Source organism: Podarcis bocagei (assembly GCF_964188305.1).
Source record: "Podarcis bocagei genome assembly, chromosome: 15".
NCBI classification, from domain to species: domain Eukaryota; kingdom Metazoa; phylum Chordata; class Lepidosauria; order Squamata; family Lacertidae; genus Podarcis; species Podarcis bocagei.
In genome coordinates, this window is record NC_138141.1 from 2,686,974 (window position 1) to 2,713,476 (window position 26,503).

The following is a 26,503-nucleotide window of genomic DNA, read 5'->3' on the forward strand; positions in this document are numbered from 1 at the left end:
CAGAAAACAACCTCTCTCCCTCCTCTATATGACATCCTTTTATATATTTGAACATGGCTATCATATCACCCCTTAACCTCCTCTTCTCCAGGCTAAACATGCCCAGCTCCCTTAGCCGTTCCTCATAAGGCATCGTTTCCAGACCTTTGACCATTTTGGTTGCCCTCCTCTGGACACGTTCCAGTTTGTCAGTGTCCTTCTTGAACTGTGGTGCCCAGAACTGGACACAGTACTCCAGGTGAGGTCTGACCAGAACAGAATACAGTGGCACTATTACTTCCCTTGATCTAGATGCTATACTCCTATTGATGCAGCCCAGAATTGCATTGGCTTTTTTAGCTGCCGCGTCACACTGTTGGCTCATGTCAAGTTTGTGGTCAACCAAGACTCCTAGATCCTTTTCACATGTACTGCTCTCAAGCCAGGTGTCACCCATCTTGTATTTGTGCCTCTCAATTTTTTTTGCCCAAGTGCAATACTTTACATTTCTCCCTGTTAAAGTTCATCTTGTTTGTTTTGGCCCAGTTCTCTAATCTGTCAAGGTCGTTTTGAAGTGTGATCCTGTCCTCTGGGGTGTTAGCCACCCCTCCCAGTTTGGTGTCATCTGAAAATTTGATCAGGATGCCCTTGAGTCCATCATCCAAGTCGTTGATAAAGATGTTGAATAAGACCGGGCCCAAGACAGAACCCTGTGGCACCCCACTAGTCACTCTTCTCCAGGATGAAGAGGAACCATTGATGTTTTGGAGGACATACTAAATTCATTTATACACAAAGAGTACCTTCCCAATGATTTTCCCAATTCCAATCTCTAATTAGAATACAAAATTAACTCCTCCTATTGCTTTTAGAATATTTTTCCTCACTCAGTGCTGCATGGATGCATAAGCAGAACACAGCCAGTTTATAAGCATTTTTGTTATAGGATGTTTTTCTCTTTTTAAAAAAGCTCAGAATTATTACATCAATGTGTTGTGCTGTGGACTTTTTTAATAATATCAATTTCTAGATTTCAGCACTGGGCTTTTAGCAAGTTCTGATTTAAACACAAGGGTGGGGGCTTAAAATAAGTAGAAGCCCTTAAGGGAGTTTATTTTGCAATGATAACACAGTTCTATTTTGTAAAAGATTTAATATACATCTTTTTGTTTTGAACTAAAGAACACAAATAATGTCTTGTTCCCAAACAGATTCACCACAAAGCGAAGTGAAAGCATCTCAAAGAATGGAAAACTCGTTGTTCTTGAATCCACCTGCAGAAAAGGAAGACGAGTAAGCGTATTTGGGTTGAATTCACTTGTTTCTATACATGTGCAAGCATATTCACCCAAAAATCACAAAGCGAAGTGAAAGAATCTCAAAGAAGGGAAAACTCGTCGTTTTCCCCTCCATCTGCAGAGAAAGATGACGAATAAGCTTATTTGGATTGATATCGCTTATTTCTTAGGTGTGCAAGCATATTCACCCAAAAAAATACGTATAAGCTTATATTGGTTGATTTGGTTCTCTAGATAGTGTGCAAGCATATTCATCGCAATGTAGAGTGAAAGTCTCCAACAAGCTTTCATTTAAAAGGAAATGCTGAAGTTCTGACCATATCTGTTATAGATAATAAGCCTGAAAACAAAATGGCAAAACAAATGAGCACATTTTATAGAAGCCTGAGTCAATATTAAATGCATGCATCAATTCTAAGTGTTGAAAGTTTAAAGCAGTATTTACAGAAATGTATGTCATAACTACTGGTCCAATATAATGATGCACTTGGGGGTAGGGGGCAGACAGTGGTTCCTGATGTTATTTCCCCCTCAGAAGTGCCCCCTTTGGTTTTTAAATGAGTTCCGACAACCTACACACTAGTAGCACTACCCCCAAAAAATGAAAAATTCCAAACCTTACTGGTTTTCCTTAATCAATGACACAATTCTAAGGCCATGTTTGAATGTAGCAAAAGGAATTTAAAACCTGTGTACCTCTTAAAACAATTTTTAAAAATGCTTGCATCTCTGAGTCAGTATTTACTGCATACCTTCTCCTATCATAGAACACACTATTACTCATTGACTGCCAGTCTTGAAATGTACAGCTTATAATCGGGACAAACTGATTGTACAACTGACAAACTTCTCTGGCATTGTGCTGGGGTGACAGAGATGCTGACTTTAGTGATACAGAGACGTTTATACTAATCCTGAAGAGCTTCAACAGAGAGCAAGAATCCAGTGCACCTGGTCCAACAAGACAACTGTCAAGTTTACTTGTTAGCTGAAAATCTTCATTACTCCACATAACAGGGGGAGGCAATGAGAATGCAGCTGGGCTTCTCCAGTTCACAAGATGAATCTGCAGAGCTGGCAGCAAAGGAGGGGAAAGAAATCAAAGATTTGACTTGTAAACCAAGCACTGTTGAACCAAAACTGCTGAGAGAGGATAAACAAGGAACCTAATGATCACATACATAAACAGTAAATGTCTGTACTTCCATCAAAAAGTTTAGAAATCAGGACTTCCGGTCGGTGCCAGCGCTTAATGGCGGTCCTACCTCCGAGCTCCGGAGAAGGACTGCTTCGCAAGTTCGGGTCTTACCCGCTACGGCAAGCGGGGGACCCCTAAAATCCCAGGCGCTGAAGCCTGAGAACAAGGAGACTCGGTGGGCACCTTTGCGCCCCCCGGTACCGTGAAAGAGCCTTTTTAAAGGCTACGGATCGACATCGGGAGTGAGCGCGGTGCTGAGAGTCGCTACCCAGCCTGCGAAGTGAAGCCGCGTCGCCATTAGCGGAGAGCGCCGATTCCTTCCTGAAAAGAAATTCGGACTGATTCCCCGTGAGTAAGAACTGAAAAATAACTGGGACTTTTCTTAATTTTAAAAATTGGGCTAAAAACGGGGGAGATTTAAACAAAGGAAGTCTGCCTCCCCCCGACCGCATGAAAGTGAAAGCAACGGAGCTCTAAACCTGCACCCGTTTAAATTCATCCTTTGATCAGCTAAACCGGGCATTTAAACCTTTGATCTCCCCTCTAGCAAGCAGGGCAGAGGGGAGGCGAATTTGACCATTAACTGCATGACTTATTTGAAGGAAAAAACCTCTGCTATCTCATCTACTTGAAAGTCTGAAACGGTCTGCCTTCTTAGTACATTGAGCTGACTTTTCCCTGTGAAGTGACACCTTGATACAAAGTTTCCACAGTGCCTGATTTTCGTACATTTTAAGAAGAAACAGTATAAACAGTATACTGGGCAACTGTGGCAATTGGAAGCTATAAGACTTTAGCAACATTGATTTTGACTGGGTTAATCTCCTTTCTTTCTACATCTTGGATGGTCTCCTTTGTTCATGTATTTTGAAATTTTCTTCTATGGCCATTTTGATTTGCTCCCTCTAGAGGATAAAGTGAAGTCCAGCACGGCCTAAGACAGTGGAATTTTCCAAGGGAGAATAAATCCCGTGGGAATTGACCTTGACATGAGTGGGCCACAAGAAGAGATAACTACAAGAGCCAAGACCAAGCAACAACAACAGCAACAGCTGCAGCTGCAACAAGCAAAGAGAAGAGGTTCGATTTTAGGCGTAACAGCCGGACTAGCTGGAACAACAGGACAGGACAAAGGAGCAGCCGTTTCTATGGAAGCTGTGACAGAAGCTTTGCTTAAGATAAACCAGACTCTGGAGTCTTTGACAAAACAGACTTCAGAGAACACACAAAAATTAACAGAAATATCAACAAGATTAAACCAGAATACAGAATCTATAAATAAATTGGTCGAGGAAAATGCCACCACGCGTCAAATTGCCGAAGAGGCCAAAGCCACAGCTGGAGAGACGCAGGAGAAATTAGAGCCACTTGCCAAGAAGGTCTATGAGCATGATGCAACCTTGGCCTTGTGGGAGTTACAGAGGAAAGAGAGAAACTTAAAATTAAGACTGATTCCGGAGAATGAAAGTGACAACCTTGTGGAATATTTGACACGGGAGTTTGCGGATTGCTGGGACCTGGAGGAAGACGATTTTAAAATCACAACTGCCTTTAGACTCGGCAAAAAGCAAGATAGAAAGACACCAAGAGATTGTTTGATCACATTCAGATCTAAGGAGGAAAGAGATAAAATTTTAGGACTACACTTTGGAAAAGCCCTCCAAATTGGAAATTCAGCAGTACAGATCTTTAAAGACATACCAAAATATATCTTGGACTTAAGAAACTTCTACAAGGATTTGGTGCTTTTGTTAAAGAAAAATCAGATCCGCTTCAGGTGGGAATTCCCACAAGGACTGTCATTCGACTACAAGGCAAAGAAAGTGAAAATAAAGACAATTCAAGATAAAGACAAATTTCTGGCAAGATATCAGGAGGACCTACAGAAGGGGACTGTGGACGTACTTGCAGAACAGAGGAGAGCACTGGATATCCTGAATCTCTCGTTTGGACAAAAACCACCACCATCAGAAGAAGAGCAACAACTTGGAGCTGTTGGAGGAGCCTTAAGAAAATAACAAGATGGCTCTGCAATTCCTTAGTTGGAATTGTAATGGACTGAATGGGCCTTTGAAGAGAAGACAAGTATTCCATATTTTGAACAGAGAACAATTGGATTTGATATGTTTACAAGAAACTCACATAACTAGAGCCCACAGGAGATTACTCACAAATAAAAGGTTAGGACAAGAATTTGTCTCATCAGACAAAGTTAAGAAGAGGGGAGTGGTAATATATGTGAAGGAGAAATGGGCTCCAAAAATGATATTTAAAGATGAACAAGGGAGATATCTGGCTGTGGAGATACAAGTACAAGGAGAAAAACTTTTAGTTGTTGGAATTTATGCACCAAATGAAGGCAAATCTGACTTCTTTAAGGGACTTCATGAAACTTTGACGGACTATCTGGATTATAATATGATAATCATGGGAGACATGAATGGCGTGGTCTCCACTAATATGGACAAGGCACAAAGACTAACAGTCACTAAAGAAGGGAGACTCCCCAAGACTTTTTTCGAAATGACAGAAAACATGGACTTGATAGACATTTGGAGAACAAGGAACCCTCTGGAGAGAGAGGGAACCTTCTTCTCCCAAGCAATGATGACCTGGACCAGAATTGACCAAATCTGGGTTACTAGTGGATTGGCTCCAAAGATTAAGAAAGTGGAAATCTGCCCAAAAACTTGCTCCGACCATAACGCCGTGAAGATGGAGATGAAACTCACAATAACCGGTCAATTTAGATGGAGAATGAATGACACCCTCTTTCGAGATAAGGAGATTCTCACGAAGGCCCAAAAGACCTTAAAAGACTATTTTGAAATAAATTTGAGGACTGACGTGGAGAAAAGAGTGATCTGGGACGCAAGTAAAGCTGTTATGAGAGGATTTTTGATTCAACAAAATTCAATAAAGAGGAAAAAACAAAATGAGAAAAAAGAGAAGATCTTGGAAATGATAAAGGAAGGAGAGAGGAAACTAAGAACAAAACCAAAGTCTCAGGACATTTTAAGAGAGATTAAGTTATATCAAACTCAATATATGGAATTGATGAACCAAGAGATTGAATGGAAGATAAAGCAAATGAAACAAAAGACTTTTGAATCAGCAAATAAATGCGGTAAACTTTTGGCATGGCAATTGAAGAAAAGGCAGAAACTAAATACAGTTACAAGCCTAGAGGTTGATGGAAAGAGTATATCTAAACCTAATGAAATTAGAAATTGCTTTCTAAGTTACTTCAAAAAACTTTACACCCAAGGCCCGCAAAATGAAGAAGATATAGACAAATTCCTTGGAAGATATGGATTACAAAATATCTCTCAGCAAAGTAAGATGGACTTGAACCAGAGAATCTCAGAACAAGAGGTAGAGGCTGCCATTCAGAATATGCAATTGGGCAAATCTCCGGGACCAGATGGACTGACTTCTAGATACTACAAATCGTTGAAGGAATGGTTGATTCAACCATTAAGAGAAGTTTGTAATGAGATCCTTGAAGGAAAAAGGGCACCTGAATCGTGGAAAGAGGCATATATCTCACTCATACCAAAGTCAGAGACTGAAAAGACCCAACTCAAGAACTACCGCCCGATATCACTCCTTAATGTGGATTACAAAATTTTTGCAGACATTTTGGCAAAAAGATTTAAAAGAGTTTTGATGGAGAAGATTCATAAAGACCAAGCAGGCTTTCTCCCTAAAAGACACCTAGCGGACAATGTAAGGAATGTAATAGACATTTTGGAAAAGCTGGAGGTGAATATAAACACTAAAGCAGTATTGATCTTTGTGGACGCGGAGAAAGCCTTTGATAATATCTCTTGGAGTTTTATGAGGAAGAATCTTCATGGGATGGGGGTAGGCCAGGGTTTTGAGAATGGTATGGCTGCAATATATTCCGAACAAAAAGCTAAGCTGATTGTAAATAATGTTGTGACTGAGGAACTTAAGATAGAAAAAGGAACTCGGCAGGGGTGCCCAATTTCCCCATTACTTTTCATTTCGGTTCTGGAGGTGTTGCTGAATATGATAAGAAATGACCAGCAGGTCAAAGGTGTGCAGGTCGGAGCTAAACACTACAAGTTAAGAGCGTATGCAGATGACCTAGTATTGACTTTGCAAGAGCCAAACACTAGTACGAAAAGGGTTTTAGAAATAATTCAACAATTTGGCCAGGTGGCTGGATTTAAGTTGAATAAGCAAAAAACTAAAGTCTTAGGGAAAAACCTAACAGATATGGAAAAGGAGAAGTTTCAGGAGGAAACAGGTTTGACAGTGGTTAAGAAAGTCAAATACCTAGGGGTTTATTTAACACCTAAGAATGTTAATTTGTATAAGGACAATTATGAAAAATGTTGGTCAGAGATTAAAAAAGATCTAGAAATATGGTCAAATCTGAAACTGTCAATGTTAGGCCGAATTGCAGTAATTAAAATGAATGTATTGCCTAGAATGTTATTTTTGTTTCAGACCTTGCAGATTCTTGATAAGATGGAATGTTTTAAGAGGTGGCACAAAGACATTTCGAAATTTGTCTGGCAGGGCAAAAAGCCCCGAATTAAATTCAAAATATTGACTGACGCTAAAGAAAGAGGGGGTTTTGCCCTGCCGGACCTAAAATTGTACTATGAGGCAGCAGCGTTCTGCTGGCTGAAAGAATGGATGCTCCTCGAGAATACAGACATCTTGGATCTGGAAGGCTTCAATAATGCTTTTGGTTGGCATGCATATCTTTGGTATGACAAGGTTAACAGTACCTTTAAAAATCACATTGTTAGAAAAGCATTATTTAATGTCTGGATAAGATACAAAGACTTATTGGAAAATAAAACCCCTAGATGGGTGTCACCAGTGGAGGCTAAAGCAGTGAAGAAACTCAATATGGAGGTCGGATGGCCGAAGTATTGGGAAATTTTAGAACAGGATGGAGACAAGGTTAAACTACAAAGTCAGGAGAAATTGAAGCACAAAGTAGAAAATTGGTTTCAATATCGCCAAATAATGGAAATTTTTAAACAGGATAGGAAAATCGGTTTCCAAGTGGAGAAATCAAAACTAGAGACCGAATTGCTAGAACCCAATACTAAGAATTTATCTAGAATGTATAACTTGCTGTTGAAATGGAACACACAGGATGAAACAGTTAAATCTGCTATGATTAAGTGGGCGCAGGATGTTGGACACAACATTATGTCAGATGACTGGGAATGGTTATGGAACACCGGTATCAAATTTACGGCATGTAATGCCTTAAAGGAAAACATTATGAAAATGGTATACAGGTGGTACATGACCCCAGCCAAGCTGGCAAAAATCTATCATTTGCCCGATAATAAATGTTGGAAATGTAAAGAGACTGAAGGTACTTTTTACCACCTTTGGTGGACATGCCCGAAGATAAAGGCCTTCTGGGAAATGATCTATAATGAAATGAAAAAGGTACTTAAATGTACATTTTCCAAAAAACCAGAGGCCTTTCTCTTGGGCATTGTCGGCCAATTGGTGACAAAGAAAGATAGAAATTTCTTTATGTATGCCACAACAGCAGCAAGAATACTCATCGCAAAGTATTGGAAGACACAAGATTTACCTACTCTGGAAGAATGGCAGATGAAAGTGATGGACTATATGACACTGGCTGAGATGACAGGCAGAATCCGTGACCAACGTAAAGAGATGGTGGAAGAAGAATGGAAAAAATTTAAGAGCTATCTTAAGGACTACTACAAACTCAACGAATGTTAAAATGTTGTGGTTGCTAGAAGTAACAGGGTACAGGGATACAAGGTTAGATAATAAAGGAGGACTAAGATGACAGAGATTAGAAAGTAACAACTGGGAGTTGCTAGTTCAAATATGGACACTGGGATGCAGAGAGGGGGGGCATGGGGAAGTCCAAGAAAAGAGGTTTATGAAAATATCTTTGAAAGTATTTTGTATGTTTGTTTTGTTTTGTGTTTGTTTGTTCTTTTTAAAAAAAATGCCGTAAAACCAATAAAAATTTATTAAAAAAAAAAAATATAAAAAAAAAAAACAAAAAGTTTAGAAATCATTCAACTGTTCTGCACTAGCAAGTTATCTATTAAAGCATGGGTAGGCAAACTAAGGCCCGGGGGCTGGATCCGGCCCAATCGCCTTCTCAGTCCGGCCTACGGGTGGTCTGGGAATCAGCGTGTTTTTACATGAACAGAATGTGTACTTTTATTTAAAACGCATCTCTGGGTTATTTATGGGACATAGGAATTTGTTCACCCCCCCAAAAAAAAGTATAGTCCAGCCCCCCACAAGGTCTGAGGGACAGTGGACTGGCCCCCTGCTGAAAAAGTTTGCTGACCCCTGATTTAAAGTGAAAAGCACAAGGACCAAGGAGTGTAATTACTACTACTACTACTACTACTACTACTACTACTACTACTTACTTACACTTCATGCTAAAATCCTAGGGCAGGTTACAATATTAAAATACAACATTAAAAACAGTTTAAAATAATTTACAATCACAAAAACTAGGTGCGTCCTAAAAACATACACCTCAAGTGGTGCTTCTTCAGCATTTGTTGGATGGAAGCTGTACAATGAAGGTGCCAAATGCGCCTCGAGAGAGAGCGAATTCCACAGAGCGTGTGCCCTCCTTGGGCCGCCAGCCCATGAGCCTCTGAGGGTGGAGAACACCGAGAGGATATGCATGGAAGGAGGCAGCCTGAGTCAGTTAAAAGATGCTGCTCACAGATTTTGAATTCAAAGGTCTTCCAAGTAAATCTTCGTGCTTGGCTGCTTAGCCCGTGGCGACCTGGATCCTCTGTAGAATGACAGAAGAAGCTAAACCCCAGGCAGCTATACCTCACAAGGTCATTGTAGGGATTAACTGAGGAGGGGGATGAAACATGTACTCCTTGGAGGAAAAGATGGGATATAAATGCAATAAATAAGCTCTTCTGCTGACCTGCTATGAAAGCTGGAGCAGCTAGCCAGATTGAGATGTCAATTACCCACCTGGCATCCAGAGATCTCCATGTGGTCACAACTGGACCTGTGCCAGTCGCAAAATGTGCCTGGCTAATTTCAAACACATATAATATATACATGTATGTATTTGTCAATATTAATTATTCAAATGACTTGTGGTTTTGGTCACAACTGCAGGGGCAGAACCCCTTTTATGTTTGTGGTGTCCAATTAATAATTGCTATTAAAAATGGGGTATTACCAATGTGTCATGTGAATTGTGTATTAGTTTATGAATTTTTTAAAAAAGCGTAAAGTTGTGCTGAACTGGAAAAAATGCAACTAGTCATTCTGTTTTTGCACCCATAACCTAGGTACCAGGAGTCATGTGACAAGTAGCTTTTCTATCCCAGATTCTAACATGGGATAAAAGGATCATAACCCTTTCCAGAAGAGATCTACTATGACATAAGGTTAAAAAAAGAGTAAAGGTAAAAGACCCCTGGGTCAAAGGTGACTATGGGGTTGCAGCGCTCATCTCGCTTCAGGCCGAGGGAGCCAGCGTTTATCCAGACAGCTTTTCTGGGTCATGTGGCCAGCATGACTAAACTGCTTCAGGCATAACGGAACACCATGATGGAAGCCAGAGGGCATGGAAACACCTTTTACCTTCCCCTCTTAGCAGTACCTATTTATCTACTTGCACCGGCATGCTTTCGAACTGCTAGGTTGGCAGGAGCTAGGACAGACATAAGAGCACACCAGCCAACAACATCAGGAGAGGAAAGGCAAGCAAAGAAACAAGAGGCTGCAGAAAACCTTAAACATAAGAACCGCCTGCAGAATCAGGCCAGGGGCCTATCTAGTCCAACATTCTGTTCCCACAGTGGCCAACCAGAAGCCTGTGGGAAACCTGCAAGCAGGATCCCCTTCTGTGACTTCCAGAAACATACTGCCTCAAACATTCAAAGAGATCAGAGAGGAAGTAGGGCAGTGTGAAATGATGCGGCCCATACAATATTTTTCACTGAAAGCAATGGGTAGTATTGAACAAAGCCTTACTCAGAGTAGACCCAAGTTAGGTCCATTAATTTCAAAAGGTCTACACACTGAGTAAACTTTGTTGAATATCAGCCAATGTCCCTAAATTTCACTACTACTGTTGTTGTTTAGTCAATTAGTCGTTTCTGACTCTTCGTGACCCCCTGGACCAGAGCACGCCAGGCACTCCTGTCTTCCACTGCCTCCCGGAATTTCGTCAAATTCATGTTGGTCACTTCTATAACACTGTCCAACCATCTCGTCCTCTGTCATCCCCTTCTCCTTGTGCCCTCAATCTTACCCAACACCAGAGTTTTTTCCAGAGAGTCTTCTCTTCTCATGAGGTAGCCAAAGTATTTGAGCCTCAGCTTCAGAAACTATCTTTCCAGTGAGCACTGAGGGTTGATTTCCTTCAGAATGGATAAGTTTGATCTTTTTGCAGTCCATGGGACTCTCAAGAGTCTCCTCCAGCACCATAATTCAAACGCATCAATTCTTCGGCGATCAGCCATCTTTATGGTCCAGCTCTCAGTTCCATACATCACTACAGGGAAAACCATAGCTTTAACTATATGGATCTTTGTCGACAAGTTGATGTCTCTTATTTTTGAGATACTGTCTAGGTTTATCATCGCTTTTCTCCCAAGAAGCAGGCGTCTTTTAATTTCATGACTGCTGTCACCATCTGCCGTGATCATGGAGCCCAAGAAGGTAAAATCTGTCACTGCTTCCAGTTCTTCCCCTTCTGTTTGCCAGGTGATAGGACTAGTGGCCATGATTTTAGTTTTTTTGATGTTGAGCTTCAGACCATATTTTACACTCTTCTCCTTCACCCTCATTAAGAGGTTCTTTAATTCCTCCTCACTTTCTGCCATCAAAGTTGTGTCATCTGCATATTTGAGATTATTGATATTTCTTCCGGCAATCTTAATACTGTCTTGGGATTCATCCAGTCCAGCCTTTTGCATGATGTATTCTGCATATAAGTTGAATAAGTAGGGAGATAATATACAGCCTTGCCGTACTCCTTTCCCAATTTTGAACCAATCAGTTGTTCCATATCCAGTTCTAACTGTTGCTTCTTGTCCCACATAGAGATTTCTCAGGAGACAGATAAGGTGGTCTGGCACTCCCATTTCTTTAAGAACTTGCCATAGTTTGCACAATTTATTTATTTTTGCTTTGTAATCTTTCAAAAAATAAGATAAAAACTGACTAGATATTCAATTGTTGCACCCACAACCCAGGTTTGAGGAGCCATTTGGCAAATAGCTTCTATATGAGAGTTTTTAGCACTGAAAAGGAGGGAGGGATAGTGCAAGAGCCCAGGGACAGGCGAAGTTTAATCTCCATGGTTTCATTGAAACACAACTTCTCTCTTTTATAGAGAATATAACTGGGGGGGGGGGGAGAGCCCAAACCATTCTTCCCCTGTACTTTTCCACCCAAAACAATGTATTTCTTCATTTCTGGGATATATGTATTGCCCATTCACAGAAGTCCTCTGAGTAGTTGACAAAACAACTTTAAGAAGCTATTTTTTACCCAATATGTGTTACATCTGGCCACAGAGATCCACCAGGAAAAAAACAGCTTTAAAAAAAGCAAATTTCAAGAGAGGGGAGAGAAGAGAACAGGGCTTCACAGCACACCCTCCCACTCATGCTGAATTTTATTTAATATCCCGCCTACTAACCAACAGTTCTCAAGGCAGCTTACAATACATGAAAATACAGTACAAACATAGTAAATTAAAGTAAGAACAATGAGCTTTAGCAGTACTCCTTAGTAAAAATAGAATTTTAATCAGCATCAAATTTCTTACAGCTCAGCCGAAAAATGGGAGGGGACTTCCAGAGATGAGGGGTGACCACAGAGAAGGCTCTGTCTATGGGACTCACCCACCTCACTAAAGAAAATGGGTGAAATAATAATCAACCCCAGTGAAGATATTAACAACTGGAGCAATCTCACATGCCTGCAGCTGCTGCCCAGGGGACCTGCTGGAGATGGAGCCTCTACTGGACCTCCAGACCAGGACCTGCCTGCAGCTGTGCAAGTAAGGCAGAGACCAGGACCCTGGGCAGGCAGGCAGCATGGGAGACACCTGCTGCCCGAGGTGGGCACCCACCAGTTGCTGGGGCAGCTCTAGAAAGCCTGCCAGCTGCAGGGGAGACAACAAAGGGGCTTGTCCCTCTGGGGGTGGAACGAGGGTGTGGGCCTTATGGTTTTAATGAGGATGGGGTTTTAACTTAGGGGGGTGTTGCTTATTGGGGGGTGGAACTGTTCTTAAGTGTTCATTTGTTTTTCGTATTTGTATTTTTTTGGTTTTATAAGGCTGGTTAATATTCAACAGCCTTTTAAATGTGTTTTGGGGAAGGGGGTAGTTGTTGTATTAACTATTTACTTGTGTTTTACCTTGTATTTTTATCTGATGAATCACCCTGAGATCTTGTGATGAAGGGCGGTATATCAATCTAACAAACAATTCATAACAAATACAGCAGTTGGTTCTTCATATCCTAAACTGTTTAGGTCTTTAAACACTAAAACATAAAACCACCCACCCACCCGGCTGCTTTTTGGGCAGACTCACTTGCACTCTAGACACTTGTCCCTCTTGGCTGATAAAAACCATCAGGGAGGGAACAGCTGGCTGGGCCAGGAAGGTGGTCAGTGCCTCTTTACAAGACGGGGTGGTCCCCACCTGTTTGAAGGAGGCAGTGGTAAAACCACTCCTTAAGAAACCTTGCCTGGCCAGCTGCTAATCTCCCTTTCCTGGGCAAGGTTCTGGAGCGAGTGGTTGCAGACCAGATCCACACACTTTTGGAAGAAACTGATTTCAATTGGGGTCTAGGCCCGGTTTTGGCACAGAAATTGCTTTGGTTGCCCTGCATGATGACCTCTGTCAAGAGAGAGACAAGGGAAACATGTCCCTGTTCATTGTTCTTGACCTCTCAGCGGCTTTTGATAACAGCAACCATGGAATCCTTCTGGAGCGACGCTCCTGAGGATGGGTGGCATCATTTTGCGGTGATTTCAGTCCTACGTGGATGGTCGTTCCCGGAGGGTGTTACTTGGGGAATGCTTTTCAGCCCTGTGGAACCTTCAATGTTAAAAATGTTGTTTAACATCTACATGAAAACGCTGGATGGGGATATCTGGAGGTTTGGAATACGTTGTCAGCAATATGCTAATGTTACTCAGCTCTATTTTTCCTTTACATCTGCAGCTGAGGCAGTGGAAGTGCTGGATCAGTGTCTTGCCTCGGTGATGGACTGGATGAGAGCCAACAGACTGAAGCTGGCGTGTAATATATACAGTAGGAGAATGAAGTGTGAGAGTGTGTGTGTGGAATCACACTTCATTCTTCTACTGAAACCAATGGACTGTATCCAATGCTAAGCCTATTCAGAATAGGCCCATTGTCCACTGAGGACATCAGTAACTTCGTTTACTGGGTCTACTCTGAGTAGGGGTGGTAATGGCTACAACTCACTGGATCTTAAAGCCCAATGGGGCTCCCAGTTTTGACTGGAAAATGCCCACTGCCCAGTATGCTAACAACAATACATGGCTTCATTAGCTAGCAATTGCGCTGCTCTGGTTTGCCAGAAGCGGCTTAGTCATGCTGGCCACATGACCCGGAAGCTGTACGCCGGCTCCCTTGGCCAATGAAGCGAGATGAGCGCCGCAACCCCAGAGTCGGCCACGACTGGACCTAACAGTCAGGGGTCCCTTTACCTTTTCCTTTTAGGGAGAAGCAAACCATGTTCCTTGATATGGAAGTAATATGAAATGAAGGTTTCCTGGTTTGCTTGTTTCTCCCACTCATACCAAGGGAGGAGTAAAGTAGAAGCGCCTGGGTAGTAAATCATGATTAGCTAGAATGTCTCTGTATTTATATCACAAAAAAGGCTATCTGCATAGCAAGCCATCAGCATGACATATAAAACTACGCTAACATACAAGATACTTTGACTGTCCCAAACAGGTTGGCTAGCACTGTACAGACTGAAACATACTGAAAATATCAGGAACTATAGCTGCAATTGAGTTCAACAGGAGTTACCGCTAAGTAACACAGGCAGGGTATGTATTCTGTACTAAAAATCCTAAGAAGCCTAACTTCTTAAACCTGTACTTACTCTTTACCACTTACTCTTTATTTTACTTACCGCATTTTTCACTCCATAAGACGCACTTTTTCCCTGCTAAAAAGTAAGGGGAAATGTGTGTGCATCTTATGGAGTGAATGCAGGGGGGGAGGCAGGCAGGAAAAGCCCCCAAGAGCCGCACACAAGCTCTGCGCGGCTCTTGCGGGCTTTTCCCCAGGAGGGAGAAGGGACTGACGCGGCCAGTCAGTCCCTTCTCCCTCCTCGTAGAAAAGCCTGCAGGAGCCGCATGCTCCTTAAAGGGTGCGCAGCTCCTGTGGGCTTTTGCGGGAGGTGGGGTATTGCCATAGCCGCGTGCAACCCCTTTGGCCAAGAGAAGCTGCGCGCAGCTATGGCTTCTTTAGTCGCGCGCAGCCTCTCCTGGCTGGAGAGGTTGCGCGCGGCTAAAGAGGAAGCCAAGACAGCGAGCGGGATCCATCCACTCGCTTCTTTAGCCGCGCGCAACCTCTCCAGCCAGGAGAGGCTGCACGTGGCTATGGGAGAAGCCAAGACAGTGAGCGGGATGGATCCCATTCACTGTCTTGGCTTCTTTGCTCTTTGGGGATGGGGGGGAATAAGATTTCCCCCCTAGATTTCCCCCTCTAAAAACTAGGTGCGCCTTATAGTCCGGTGCGCCTTATGGATACGGTATTTCTCCTATGGTTGTTGTCCAGAATAGTTGGATTTTGGGGCACTCCCACCACATGTGGAGATATGTGCCTGTGGAGGTGAACCTTCTCCAGAATTTTGGTGAGGTTCCTGGGCATATTAGTGCTAGTTTTCTTGGTGTTAGGTACCACCTGTACGTGAGTTTCCGAGTAAGTTCTTTTCTTTTCGTTGATATGGATTTAAAGGGGGGTTTAGACCACATTTTGGTCCATTGAGTGGGGTTAATCTCATAGCCTATGTCATCCTCCCATTGTTTGCTGATTGCGTCTAGGGAGTTTGTGGGATTCTGAAGTAGTATTTTGTATTTTATGGTTTTATATTTTTATTTTACCTCCGAGTATAGGGCAGTATATAAATTCAATAAATAATAATAATTTGCTAAAGCATGTGAATTTTTGTGGCAATGACTAGTGGCGAAGACTGAGAAATGGAAACTGGAATAGACAGAAAAATGAGTAGAGAAAACACAGCACGTCCTTGTGCTAATCATCACCAGACAATATGCAGACTTTTATATGATTTCTCCACAACCATGGATGATGAGCTGGATAGCTCAGTTGGTTAGAGAATGATGCTGATGATGCCAAGGTTGCAGGGGATTGGACTAGATGATCCTCAGGGTCCCTTCCAACTCTATGATAGCTAGAAACCTGCTTTTGTTAAAAAAAAATTAAACCACAAGATTCTCTGACCACTGAGTTCCATAACAAATATCTGGTTACCTGCTTGTGTTGTTTCCCATAGATTCATAGACATTGCTTTATTTTTCCTTCCATTGCTTAAAACTAATTTAGCAGTAACTGGCATGCTTGCTTTGCCAAATCAATTAAAAGTTTGTATTAATTATTATTTAACCCATCAATTACCACCCTCACCCCTTTAGGTCTCTAGGATCCTCTAGTGATAGCTGCTTTTGAAGATCACCTATGATAAGTGAGCTTATTAGTCCACCTATCCATGGTCTGCCTATTCTAACTAGCAGCAGCTCTCTAAGGTTGGAGTGAAAGGTACCCCTTGGTGTGATGTGAAAAACCTGCCTAAGACCCTGGAAAGCTGGCATCAATCAGAGGAGCTAGAGGGACAAATAATCTGGCCTTGTATGAGGTCAGCTGCTGTAAAACAGCTTCCAATGTCACCAAAATGGACCTGGGCTGCTGATCTCTGCAGGCACATTTACTGCATCATTCTGCTTGGCTTGATTGTTGTGAGGACAGTGAGAGAAACTCTCGTGTTTATTTCTAAAATGGTGGAACACTGCAGTGACTTTGCCAGCTTATTTACACACAGGGAGCCATCTTTGTGAAATAGTTTACCTACGAAAAATAGAAACATAACCATGACAGGAAAACATTTTCTTCAGTAAGGGCTCCAATTTTCCATGCAGGGACCATGTTTTTGCAAACATGTGAAAATGAGGTGGCAAATATCACTGCACGAGAATCTCAGAAACAAATACATCAGTGAGTCCTATGCTGGTTTTCTAACAAAAGATTAACAGCTGATTTTTTTTTGGAACCTGCCTTTTAAAAACCAATATGGCAATACCAAATGTTACTTTGTATTTGTTCAGCCACAAATTAATCCCTAAACCTGCTGCCTTTTGTTAGCCCAACTTGACTGCATAAAACCAAAAGCCTGATTCTATGCATATTTACTGATGCATAGCTCATCGCTATGTGCGGCACAATATTGCAACCTAAGACAGCAATTCGAAGTGTTCTTATTAGGAAGCAAATTTCAATGAGCGCAGAGGGAACTGCAACGCTTAGGCTTCGGCTAAAAGAATAACATCATGAGCACCAAAAAAACCAGCCAACAGCTTAAGCGGAAGAGGGACCCTGGTTTTTTAGTAGGTTTTTAGCCTTTATTTTGCCCAACAACAATTTACACACACCCAATAAATACCAGTTGCAATCTTGGCTAACTTCAGTGGAATTTAAGCATCCTCAGGGATGTCTTAACCATTATCTCTAGTGGCGCATAGCGCCACAGCACTGGGCTCCTAGCAGGCTCTTTTGCTGCGGGCTCTGCGTGAGTTCGGGGCCAAGCAAGGCACTGAGGCAGCTGCCCAGCTCCTCCCTGCGTGCCTGGGATTGGCGTAGGGCTGTCAAGGGGCCCGCCCAGCGGCTTCCGTTGTTGTTGGCACCGTGCAGAGAGAAGCTTTCTCTGGCTTCCTCCGGCTTTCAGAGAGGCTCTGAGTCCCCTGCCCCGAAAGGAGGAGGAGGAGGAGGTGGCTGCAGGTGAGGGGGGAAGCCAAGGACTACGTCCCTCCCAGCCCCACATCCTCTTTTGCTGCCTCCTGGGCAGCTCCTCTTGCCTGGGCAGGATCGCCGGTGATCGCACCCCCTGCCGTGCCACGCATGCTGCCCTATGGGCGTCGTGTGCGTGCCCTGCTCTACGGGCGCTGCCAAGAGGCTTCCTCTGCCGCTGCGCCTGCTCCCCACGCACCGCTTGGCAAGAGGGAGTTTTAATAGTTGGGTATGGGATAGGATTTCTATTGAGTGCAGCTGATAAGGGTCCCTTGCTCTCCCCCCCCCCAACGAAATTAAAAGGGGCGGAGGCGGGGGAGCCATTTCTATGATGTGGGCTGGATGAAGCATTGGTAGTTTGTGCGTCACCAGCCATCTGTCTCCACCCTTCACCCCTTGCCTACCACTTTTATATTCGGTATTTCTGATCTTGCAACGCAGTCTTGCGCTTTCATTTTGCAAAGGTCACCTTCCTGGGGCAGGCGATAATTAAAAGCAATATAAAGGTATAATTTCTGCAGCAATGATAATTGTATGTAAATGCACCTGAGAGTAAGCCCCATTGTATACAGAGTCAGATTTACTTCTGAGTAGTGCTGCAGGAAGGCATAGGATATGGGAGGGGATGTCTGTCTCTCTTCTCTCACTGCTTACCTCTCTCCCCCACACCTCCAGTTTTATCTACTGATGCTAGTTGAAAGAAATCTGGTGCAAAACATGCCAGTGTAAAGGGACAAAAAGAGGTGTGTGGATGGTGGGGTTATTATTATTAATTTAATTTATATATTGCCCTATACCCCAAGGTCTCGGGGCGCTTCACTGAATAATATCAAAATATAAAACCACAAAATACATAATCAAAATAAAAACAACCGGGACTTCCGGAGGCAGCGCCTCCGACAATGGCGGGTTCCCTCTGACTCAGAGGGAGACAGCTCGGCAGAAATCGGGTCTACCGCTGCAGCGAAGCGGGGACCCTTCCGAAAACCGCAGGCGGGAGAAGCCGGTGGCCGTGGGACTCGACAGGCACCGTTTGCGCCCCCCCCCCGTTCGGCAAAGACAGGGGGTTGGCGCGGTGCTGAGAGTCAATCGCTACTTCTGCGGATCAAAGCTGCACAGCTGATGTCGGAGAGCGCTGTCCTTTTTCCTGTGACAATTCGGACTTTAAACAACAACCCGTGAGTAGGACAATTGAAACTTTGGATTAAAATTATATTTTTGAATTCGACCCGAGACGGGAAGGTGCAAACAGGAAGTCCATCTCCCGTTCTTTGTATAAAGATTAAAGCAAAGATTTTACAGGTTAAAAGCCGGATAAATTGAAAACCTGAAATTTCCTGCATCTTTACTATCAAACCCCCCTAGACAGCAGGAGGAAAGGGGGGGGGGAATTTGACTTCCTAATCCTGCAGCAAGTGAGTTAAGAAAATAAGTCTCCATCGTCCCTAACCTGGGGACGGAATGACAGGAAAGAAACTGTCGGTGATGCTTACAATTTGAACTTGGAAAAGGAAAGAAAAAAAAAAACCAATTCCAGCACTGCTTTCTGCCTGTTTGTTTTATATTGAAAGGAAACAAAATATCGGAAAATTGAAAGTAATTCTTTTTTTCCTTGTTGGATACATTTTAAAAATGGATGCTAAAAAGTAAATACACCCCCTAGAGGAAGTCTACCAGTGTGTCGGTGTCAACTTACAAAGAGAACATAGTAACTGGGAAAATCAGACCGTGGGACCAGCTCCCCGACCTTGACAGAAATGATTAGAGAGGAAGTTTTATCTGCCCTGGACAAAATATATGATGGGCTGCAACAGTTGGATGAGAAAGTGTCTCTGATGAACCAAAAGTTGGACTATATAACAGCTGCAGTCAGTAAAGAGGTGCGAATGGGAAATGCAGTTACAGAAACTGCACAACAATCTATTCAGGAAACTGGTTCAACAGAGCAAGTGCAAGGGCAGAGAAAGGTGGGAGAGATTGTGAATGTATCTCAAAAGACACAGAGAATTCAAGTCCTACATGACTAAAAGCTGCAACATTGGAAGATGGAATTTGGAGGACATTGGCTAAATTTTGGATTTAAGGAAATTACCATCTCTGGTGGGACTGTGAAACAAGTGGAAGACTTTTTCTGGAACAACTACTCTTTGGATTACAAATTAAACATTGGGGAGTGCAACACCGGGGAATGGGGTAACTGGACAAAAGGAAACGAAGAATATTACTGTACGGAATTCCCTGATGATTGGCTCCCCAAAGAGAAGGAGAAGAAAATGCGAAAGAACCCAACAGGGAATAAGGATGTATGCAACCATAAGCAGAAACAAGAAAACTCGCAGAGGGGGCTTGGAAGTGACTTGAGAGCTTTAGACATTAGAACACCTGACTGATGAGGTTTTAATGACATAAGGACTGACATCACCTGGAACCAGGAAAAAGGATGTTGGATAAACTTAGAATGAGAAATGTTCTCTGTAATTAAACTATATTCATGGAATTAGTGTAATACTAAGGAAATATTAAGAGATGTTGGGAAGGAAGTAATTGGCTTTTGCAGAAAGGTTAAATATGGTTAAAATTTTATAATTTTTAGAGATCTGAGGATAAGATAAAATCAATGAAATTAATGTAAAAAAGGAGTGGCTGAGTAATAAGGTGAAATAAGAATTTGCAAGAATGGTTTGATTATAAATGAAAATATGAAGTAATATTATATGAGGATATATAATTAAGGGTAAGATAAGAGGGTACGAATTTGCTGAATAAATTTTTTAATGGAATACAAAGAGGGAGGTGAGAGGAAGTCAGGAAAATAAGTAAGAGAATGGTAGAAATTGAAAGGAGGGATTTTTATCTGTATTTTGTTTCTTTTTTTTTGTTTTTTGCTTTTATGTGGAATTTTTGACTTTGGGGTTTTCTGGTGTTTATTTCTTTACCGTTTGTTATGTTATGTTATCTTTTTTGTTGATGTTTTTTGTAACCTTTTTTCTCGTAAAAACTTAATAAAATATTATTCTAAAAAACAAAAAACAAAAAAACACAACCGTAATAACCCTCCACTCCCAAAAACCACATTTTAAAAGGGCATAGGATCATCACAACATTTAAAGTAAGACAATTAACAAAGCCACTAGTTGGAAAGACCATGATCTCAGAAATGTCTGCAGGAATATTTATTGGCAACCAAATTGGCTGGATGCCTTTCTGATACAGTTAAGCTGCATCCTAACTGTTTACTGGTTCTTTATGTTTCCTGTTTTCTTTTCCCAAGCAGAGATAACATGTAAGCATGGTATCAGCTCCCTAAAAATAGGTCAAGAACTCTGGGGAACCTTTCCTAAAAAAGGTCAACAGCTTTGTGGTCCCCCCCCCCTTAAAAAAGGTCGACAACTCTGGGAAACGCGGGGGCGGCGGAGGGATCTTTGCATCATGGTGCTGGATATGCTTAAAACAGCCCTGACCATCCTTTCTGTGTTTGGGATTACGTTCTAAATCAAAAGCAGCTTTAGCATTCTCTTAATTACTCCTGAAGATTTTAAGCAGCTGCCAACAGTACAGAAATGATTTGATCTTAATTATAATTGACTAGGAAGGTAACCAAATAAGTGAAGCATGGTGCCTTCCTCAGCTAACGTTCAAAGCTTTCCTAAGTAGAATCCAGGTACAAACCTTTAGTCCAGGCACAAAGTTTGCACCAATGATCATTCCTAATTTGCTTTAGTTTGAAATCGAATCTATTTTCCCCCAGAGTAATCACTACAATTACTTATTACAATAAGTATTTCAATTTTGGTTGATCCAAATACTATTTGGATCATATTGACATAATTGTTTTGTGCTATGCAACTTCTTAACATTTACTGATTCCAGAATAAAGGCCCAGGGTTGCTTCTATTGAGAGGGGGGAAAGATGGTTTTAGTGGAGCTGTAACATAGACAAGGTATCACTCTGAAATGGCACAACATAACGCAACAAATTTCTTCCATAATAACTTCCAGAACAAATGTCTGGGAATGTAGAAAAAAGCAAATGATGAAATAAAGAATATTAAGCATTTTTACACTAACTCCTTAGTCTGCATCCTAGCAACTATGAGCCTGAAACTGAAAGAATTGTGGAGTTGGAAAAACAGCAGGATTGAAGAACAAGTTATATTTTAAAAAGAATACAGAATAGTAACAATTTAAGAATTCTGTAGAGTTTTTGGAGAATGTGGTTTTGTCCCCTGATCCATGGGATTAGATGAAGACAGACCCTGTTCCATGAGTATTTATGGAGGAAATGGTTCCATTCTCTTCTCTGATAGGTTTTGTGGATGGCAGTGGAGCAAACAAAGTACCATTCATTGGTCCAATATGATTTTTTTTTTGATGCAAGGTGAGACTTCTTACACCTCAGACACACAAAGTCATCATTGTCCACTTCTAACATCTATACTAGGACCTTGCCTACAAGGTACCTGTGTTATCTTCTTTTTTAAAAAAAACCCCAACAATGATGCACACAAGATGCCACAGGTCTCTGAGAACTTTTGCTGTAACAGACTGACATGGCTACTTTTTTAAAAATACACCAACATAATTTTACGAAGGTCTATAGGTTTCAGATGTTCATGCATTATGAAGGAATGACAAAAGGAAGTGCTTGTTCCCTGGAACCAGTTGCATTTTTAATAAAGAGGAAATATGCATTCTTTGATCAGACTAAAATGTCCTTTTAGTACAGCATATAGTTGCCTTCTGAAGCCAGAGAAAAACTTCTAAATAACCTACTGCAGGGACTTGATTCCCCATGGGTTGAGTGAATTCCCTGCAGAATCTGCAGCTACACTTCTACTAACTGATGCCAGCAGTATATGAACCTGATCAGTCCCTTGGATGGAAGGCCACCAGGAACTCCCATGTGCCAGTAAAACTTGAGCATAGCAAAACAAAACGTTAGGAGAGCCAACGCAGTGTAGCGGTTGTCACAATAAGACTGAGGAGACCCATTAAGCCATGAAGCTCACTGGGTGACCATGGGTCACTCATTCTCTTTTAGCTTGATCTACATCACAGGACAGCTATGAGGAATTTGCTTTGAGCACATTGGAGGAAAAGCAGGGTATAATAATAGGAAGTAAACAAAAGCAAGAACTTAGGCACCCCCCAACTGGGGCAAACCAGGCAGTGGGCAGGGTATAAACAATAAAATTATTATTATTAATATCCTACTTCCCTCAGTGACCAACCAGACACTAAAAAACAAAACCTCAAGGAAGAGACCACAGCTCAGTGATAAAACACCTCCTTTGCCTGCAGAAGGTCTGATGTTCCACCCTACCTATCTCAAGGCAGGGCTGGGAGAGCCCCTCTCTGAAATCCTGGAGATTTGCTGCTGGTTATTGTAAAGAATATTTTGCTACACAGACCGATGTCCTGATTCTAGATGTGGCAACTTCCCACGTTTTCTATGTTCCTCTGAAGCAAGGGGTGGAAACAGAAGTATCTCCACCCCCCACCCCCCGCCCTGCCAACAACGGGTAATCAGAGATACACCGCGTTAGTACAGGAAGGTTCACTTCTCTCGGATGTGTAATAGCAGTTTGGAGATCTAAGGCCTATGAGTTTCACACCCTTTGAAGCCCTAATTGCTGCCCGACCACGAGGTTTGAAAAAAAGAACTGATAAGGAGCAGGGACACCCCCCGACCCGCGGCCCCGGGGAGGAAAGGGCTCCCGCGGAGGGTCCGGAGGGCCGCGTGGAAGCCCCGCAGGGTCCACAGGCACCGGGCTGCGTGAGGAAGCGGCACGGAGCGAAGGGGCTTCAGGGGCCGAGCGCAGGACCCCCTCCCGCAGAAACAACTCACCAACTCATGGTCCCCCTTCTGGTCCGGCGCCTCTCCCGGAAATGCCTGCTCTCCCCGCGGGCCTGCTTCCGGAAGTGAGGTCGGGCGAGGCGGGATGACGTCGCGCGTGAGGCGGGGGCGGGGCGTCCCCAGGGGGCCGAGAAGGAAGGGCGGCTGCCCAGGCCGCGCCCGCCCCTCTCCGGAGGCTCCTCTCCGGCAGCCTGGCCCGCGCCGCGGGAGGGCTCCTTTCACGCGCACGCGCATCCTCTGAGGAATCACAGAGCAGAGACGGGGGGGGGGGGCTATAAATAATTTTTGTTTTGTAAAAACTTGTATTATACAATATTGTGTAGATATATGTAATATTAAATAAAGTCATAAGTAGAAAAAAGGCACAGGACTAAATTTGTAAAAGGAGAATTGCATTGCACAGAGAGCTTGGAACTTCACCTCAGATTCAAATACGCAGTCATGGGGAAAAGAAAGTACAGTGGCACCTCGGGTTAAGAACTTTATTTGTTCTGGAGGTCCGTTCTTAACCTGAAACTGTTCTTAACCTGAAGCACCACTTTAGCTAATGGGGCCTCCTGCTGCTGCCGCGTCGCAGGAGCCCGATTTCTGTTCTTATCCTGAAGCAAAGTTCTTAACCTGAAGCACTATTTCTGGGTTAGCGGAGTCTGTAACCTGAAGCGTATGTAACCCGAGGTACCACTGTACACCCTCTTTGAATTCTGTGGTTTTGCATCGGGCGTCAGCAAACTTTTTCAGCCGGGGGCCGGTCCACTGTTCCTCAGTGTGTGTAGTGCCAGTGTGGTGTAGTGGTTAAGAGCGGTGGACTCGTAATCTGGGGAACCGGGTTCGCTTCCCTGCTCCTCCACCTGCAGCTGCTGGGTGACCTTGGGCTAGTCACACTTCCCTGAAGTCTCTCAGCCCCACTCACCTCACAGAGTGTTTGTTGTGGGGGAGGAAGGGAAAGGAGATTGTTAGCTGCTTTGAGACTCCTTCGGGTAGGGATCAAGCGGGATATCAAATCCAAACTCTTCCTCAGACCTTTTGGGGGGCCAGACTACCGTATTTTTCGCTCTATAACATGCACCTGACCATAACACGCACGTAGTTTTTAGAGGAGGAAAATCCGTAGGCATGCCACACATAGGCATTCCCTCCATAACACGCACAGACATTTCCCCTTACTTTTTAGGAGGAAAAAAGTGAGTGTTATGGTGCAAAAAATACGGTATATTCTGGGGGCAGGGAATGAACGAATTCCTATGCCCCACAAACAACCCAAAAATGCATTTTAAATAAAAGGGCACATTCTACTCATGTAAAAACACACTGATTTCCAGACCATCCGCTGGCCGGATTTAGAAGGCGATTGGTCCAGATCCGGCCCCCGGGCCTTAGTTTGCCTACCCATGTTTTACATGTTACAATCATCTGCTCCTTAGTGGGTCTTAATATTAGGCAAATACAACCTCAGATGAACAATAACATATGACATTTCACAGCATACCATGATTTATTTAACAGAAATAAAGCCAAAACGGAGAAGCCATGTGTGAAAAACATAAGTAAATCTTATGGAGAAGAGGAGGTTAAGGGGTGATATGATAGCCATGTTCAAATATATAAAAGGATGTCACATAGAGGAGGGAGAAAGGTTGTTTTCTGCTGCTCCAGAGAAGCGGACACGGAGCAATGGATCCAAACTACAAGAAAGAAGATTCCACCTAAACATTAGGAAGAACTTCCTGACAGTAAGAGCTGTTCGACAGTGGAATTTGCTGCCAAGGAGTGTGGTGGAGTCTCCTACTTTGGAGGTCTTTAAGCAGAGGCTTGACAACCATATGTCAGGAGTGCTCTGATGGTGTTTCCTGCTTGGCAGGGGGTTGGACTCAATGGCCCTTGTGGTCTCTTCCAACTCTATGATTCTATGATTCAATAGCTTGTAGAACCACCTTTAGCAGCAGTAACTTGTAATTGCTTTCTGTATGACTTTTATGAGTCTCTCACATTGTGGTTCAGGAATTTTGGCCCATTTCTCTTTACAATGTTGCTTCAGTTTGTTGAGGTTTGCTGGCATCTGTTTATGCAAGGCTCTCTTTAAGGTCCTGCCATCTTTCACTTGAGGTCTCGACTTTGACTGGGTCATTGCAACATTGCAATGACTTTGACTGGGTCATTGCAACATTGCTTATCAGAGGCAGCAGGGCAGCAGTTGAAGAAGGAGCAAAAAGGGTTTTCTTGTGTGTGTGTGTTTCTTTGTGGCTGATTAGCTGTTCTCCCTGTGCAAAGGTCAGAGGGGGCAGGGTTTCTGTTGAGGAAGGTGATTAGCTGTGGGAGGAGCTTATCAGAGGCAGCAGGGCAGCGGCGCGCGCCTGGCGGCGCACGCAGTTTGATCCATCTTTTAGATTTAGGGGCGCTAGTCTCAAACGTTTGTTGGGGGAGACCTAGGTTTCTTTTGTGGGGGGAGTTATTTGTCCTGTCTTCACGCTTTTTATGATGGAGGACCGCTGTAGCCACCCCAACGACTTTCTCAAGATGGAGGGGGAGGGAACAGCTGCAGTCACCTGCGGTTCCTGCGCAATGTTTGCCATCTTGCCAAAGGTTGCAGGCAGCTTTACCTGCAGCAATTGCATGTTGATTGCCCTCTTAAAAGACAAAGTCCAGCAACTGGAGGAACGTGTAGCTACGCTCCAAAGAATTAGAGATCTGGAGCTCTTCTTGGAAGCAACAGAGCACACCGTCTCCACCAAGGAGGAGACAGGGGACTCCCCTGAGAAGGAGGCTAGTTCATCAACACAGGAGCCAGATATATGGAGAAACGTGACTCAAAGAAGTAGGAGGCCCAGGGTTCGTTCTGATTGTTTAGAAATACACAATCGCTTTGAGGTCCTCTCCCCTAGCATGGAAGACGAAGAGCAGACTCCATTTGAGGATCTCTCATTTCAGTCAATCAGGTATATGAAGACGAGCAGCAAAGTCACTACTCAGGGAATGTGCAGGCGACCTTGGAACGGACAGCTCATGGAAGAACCCCGACCAAACCTAGGAGGAGGCGTGTAGTGGTGATAGGGGATTCCCTACTGAGGGGAACAGAAGCAGTGATCTGTGGGCCTGACAAGATGTCT

The 26,503-nt window shown here is 43.2% G+C and overlaps 1 protein-coding gene across 5 annotated transcripts in view; it reads right to left on the reverse strand.

The window, feature by feature from the left end:
- Window positions 1-23,494, reverse strand: part of BIN3 (bridging integrator 3) — a 148,147-nt gene extending 124,653 nt beyond the window's left edge. Inside the window, exons 1-2 of one of the 5 annotated variants that reach the window (XM_081171469.1) lie at window positions 23,391-23,439; window positions 2,259-2,351 (exon numbers count right to left, since the gene is read on the reverse strand). Coding sequence is in view for 1 of the 5 variants with exons in the window: in XM_081171465.1 (XP_081027591.1) it covers window positions 23,391-23,398 (8 nt within the window). In the remaining 4 variants the exon portion in view is untranslated. Of the gene's footprint in view, window positions 1-2,228; window positions 2,352-23,390 lie in introns of all 5 variants that reach the window. The other 4 variants (XM_081171467.1, XM_081171466.1, XM_081171465.1 and 1 more) reach the window with 4 other exon arrangements.
- Between the last annotated feature and the right edge of the window lie 3,009 nt (window positions 23,495-26,503).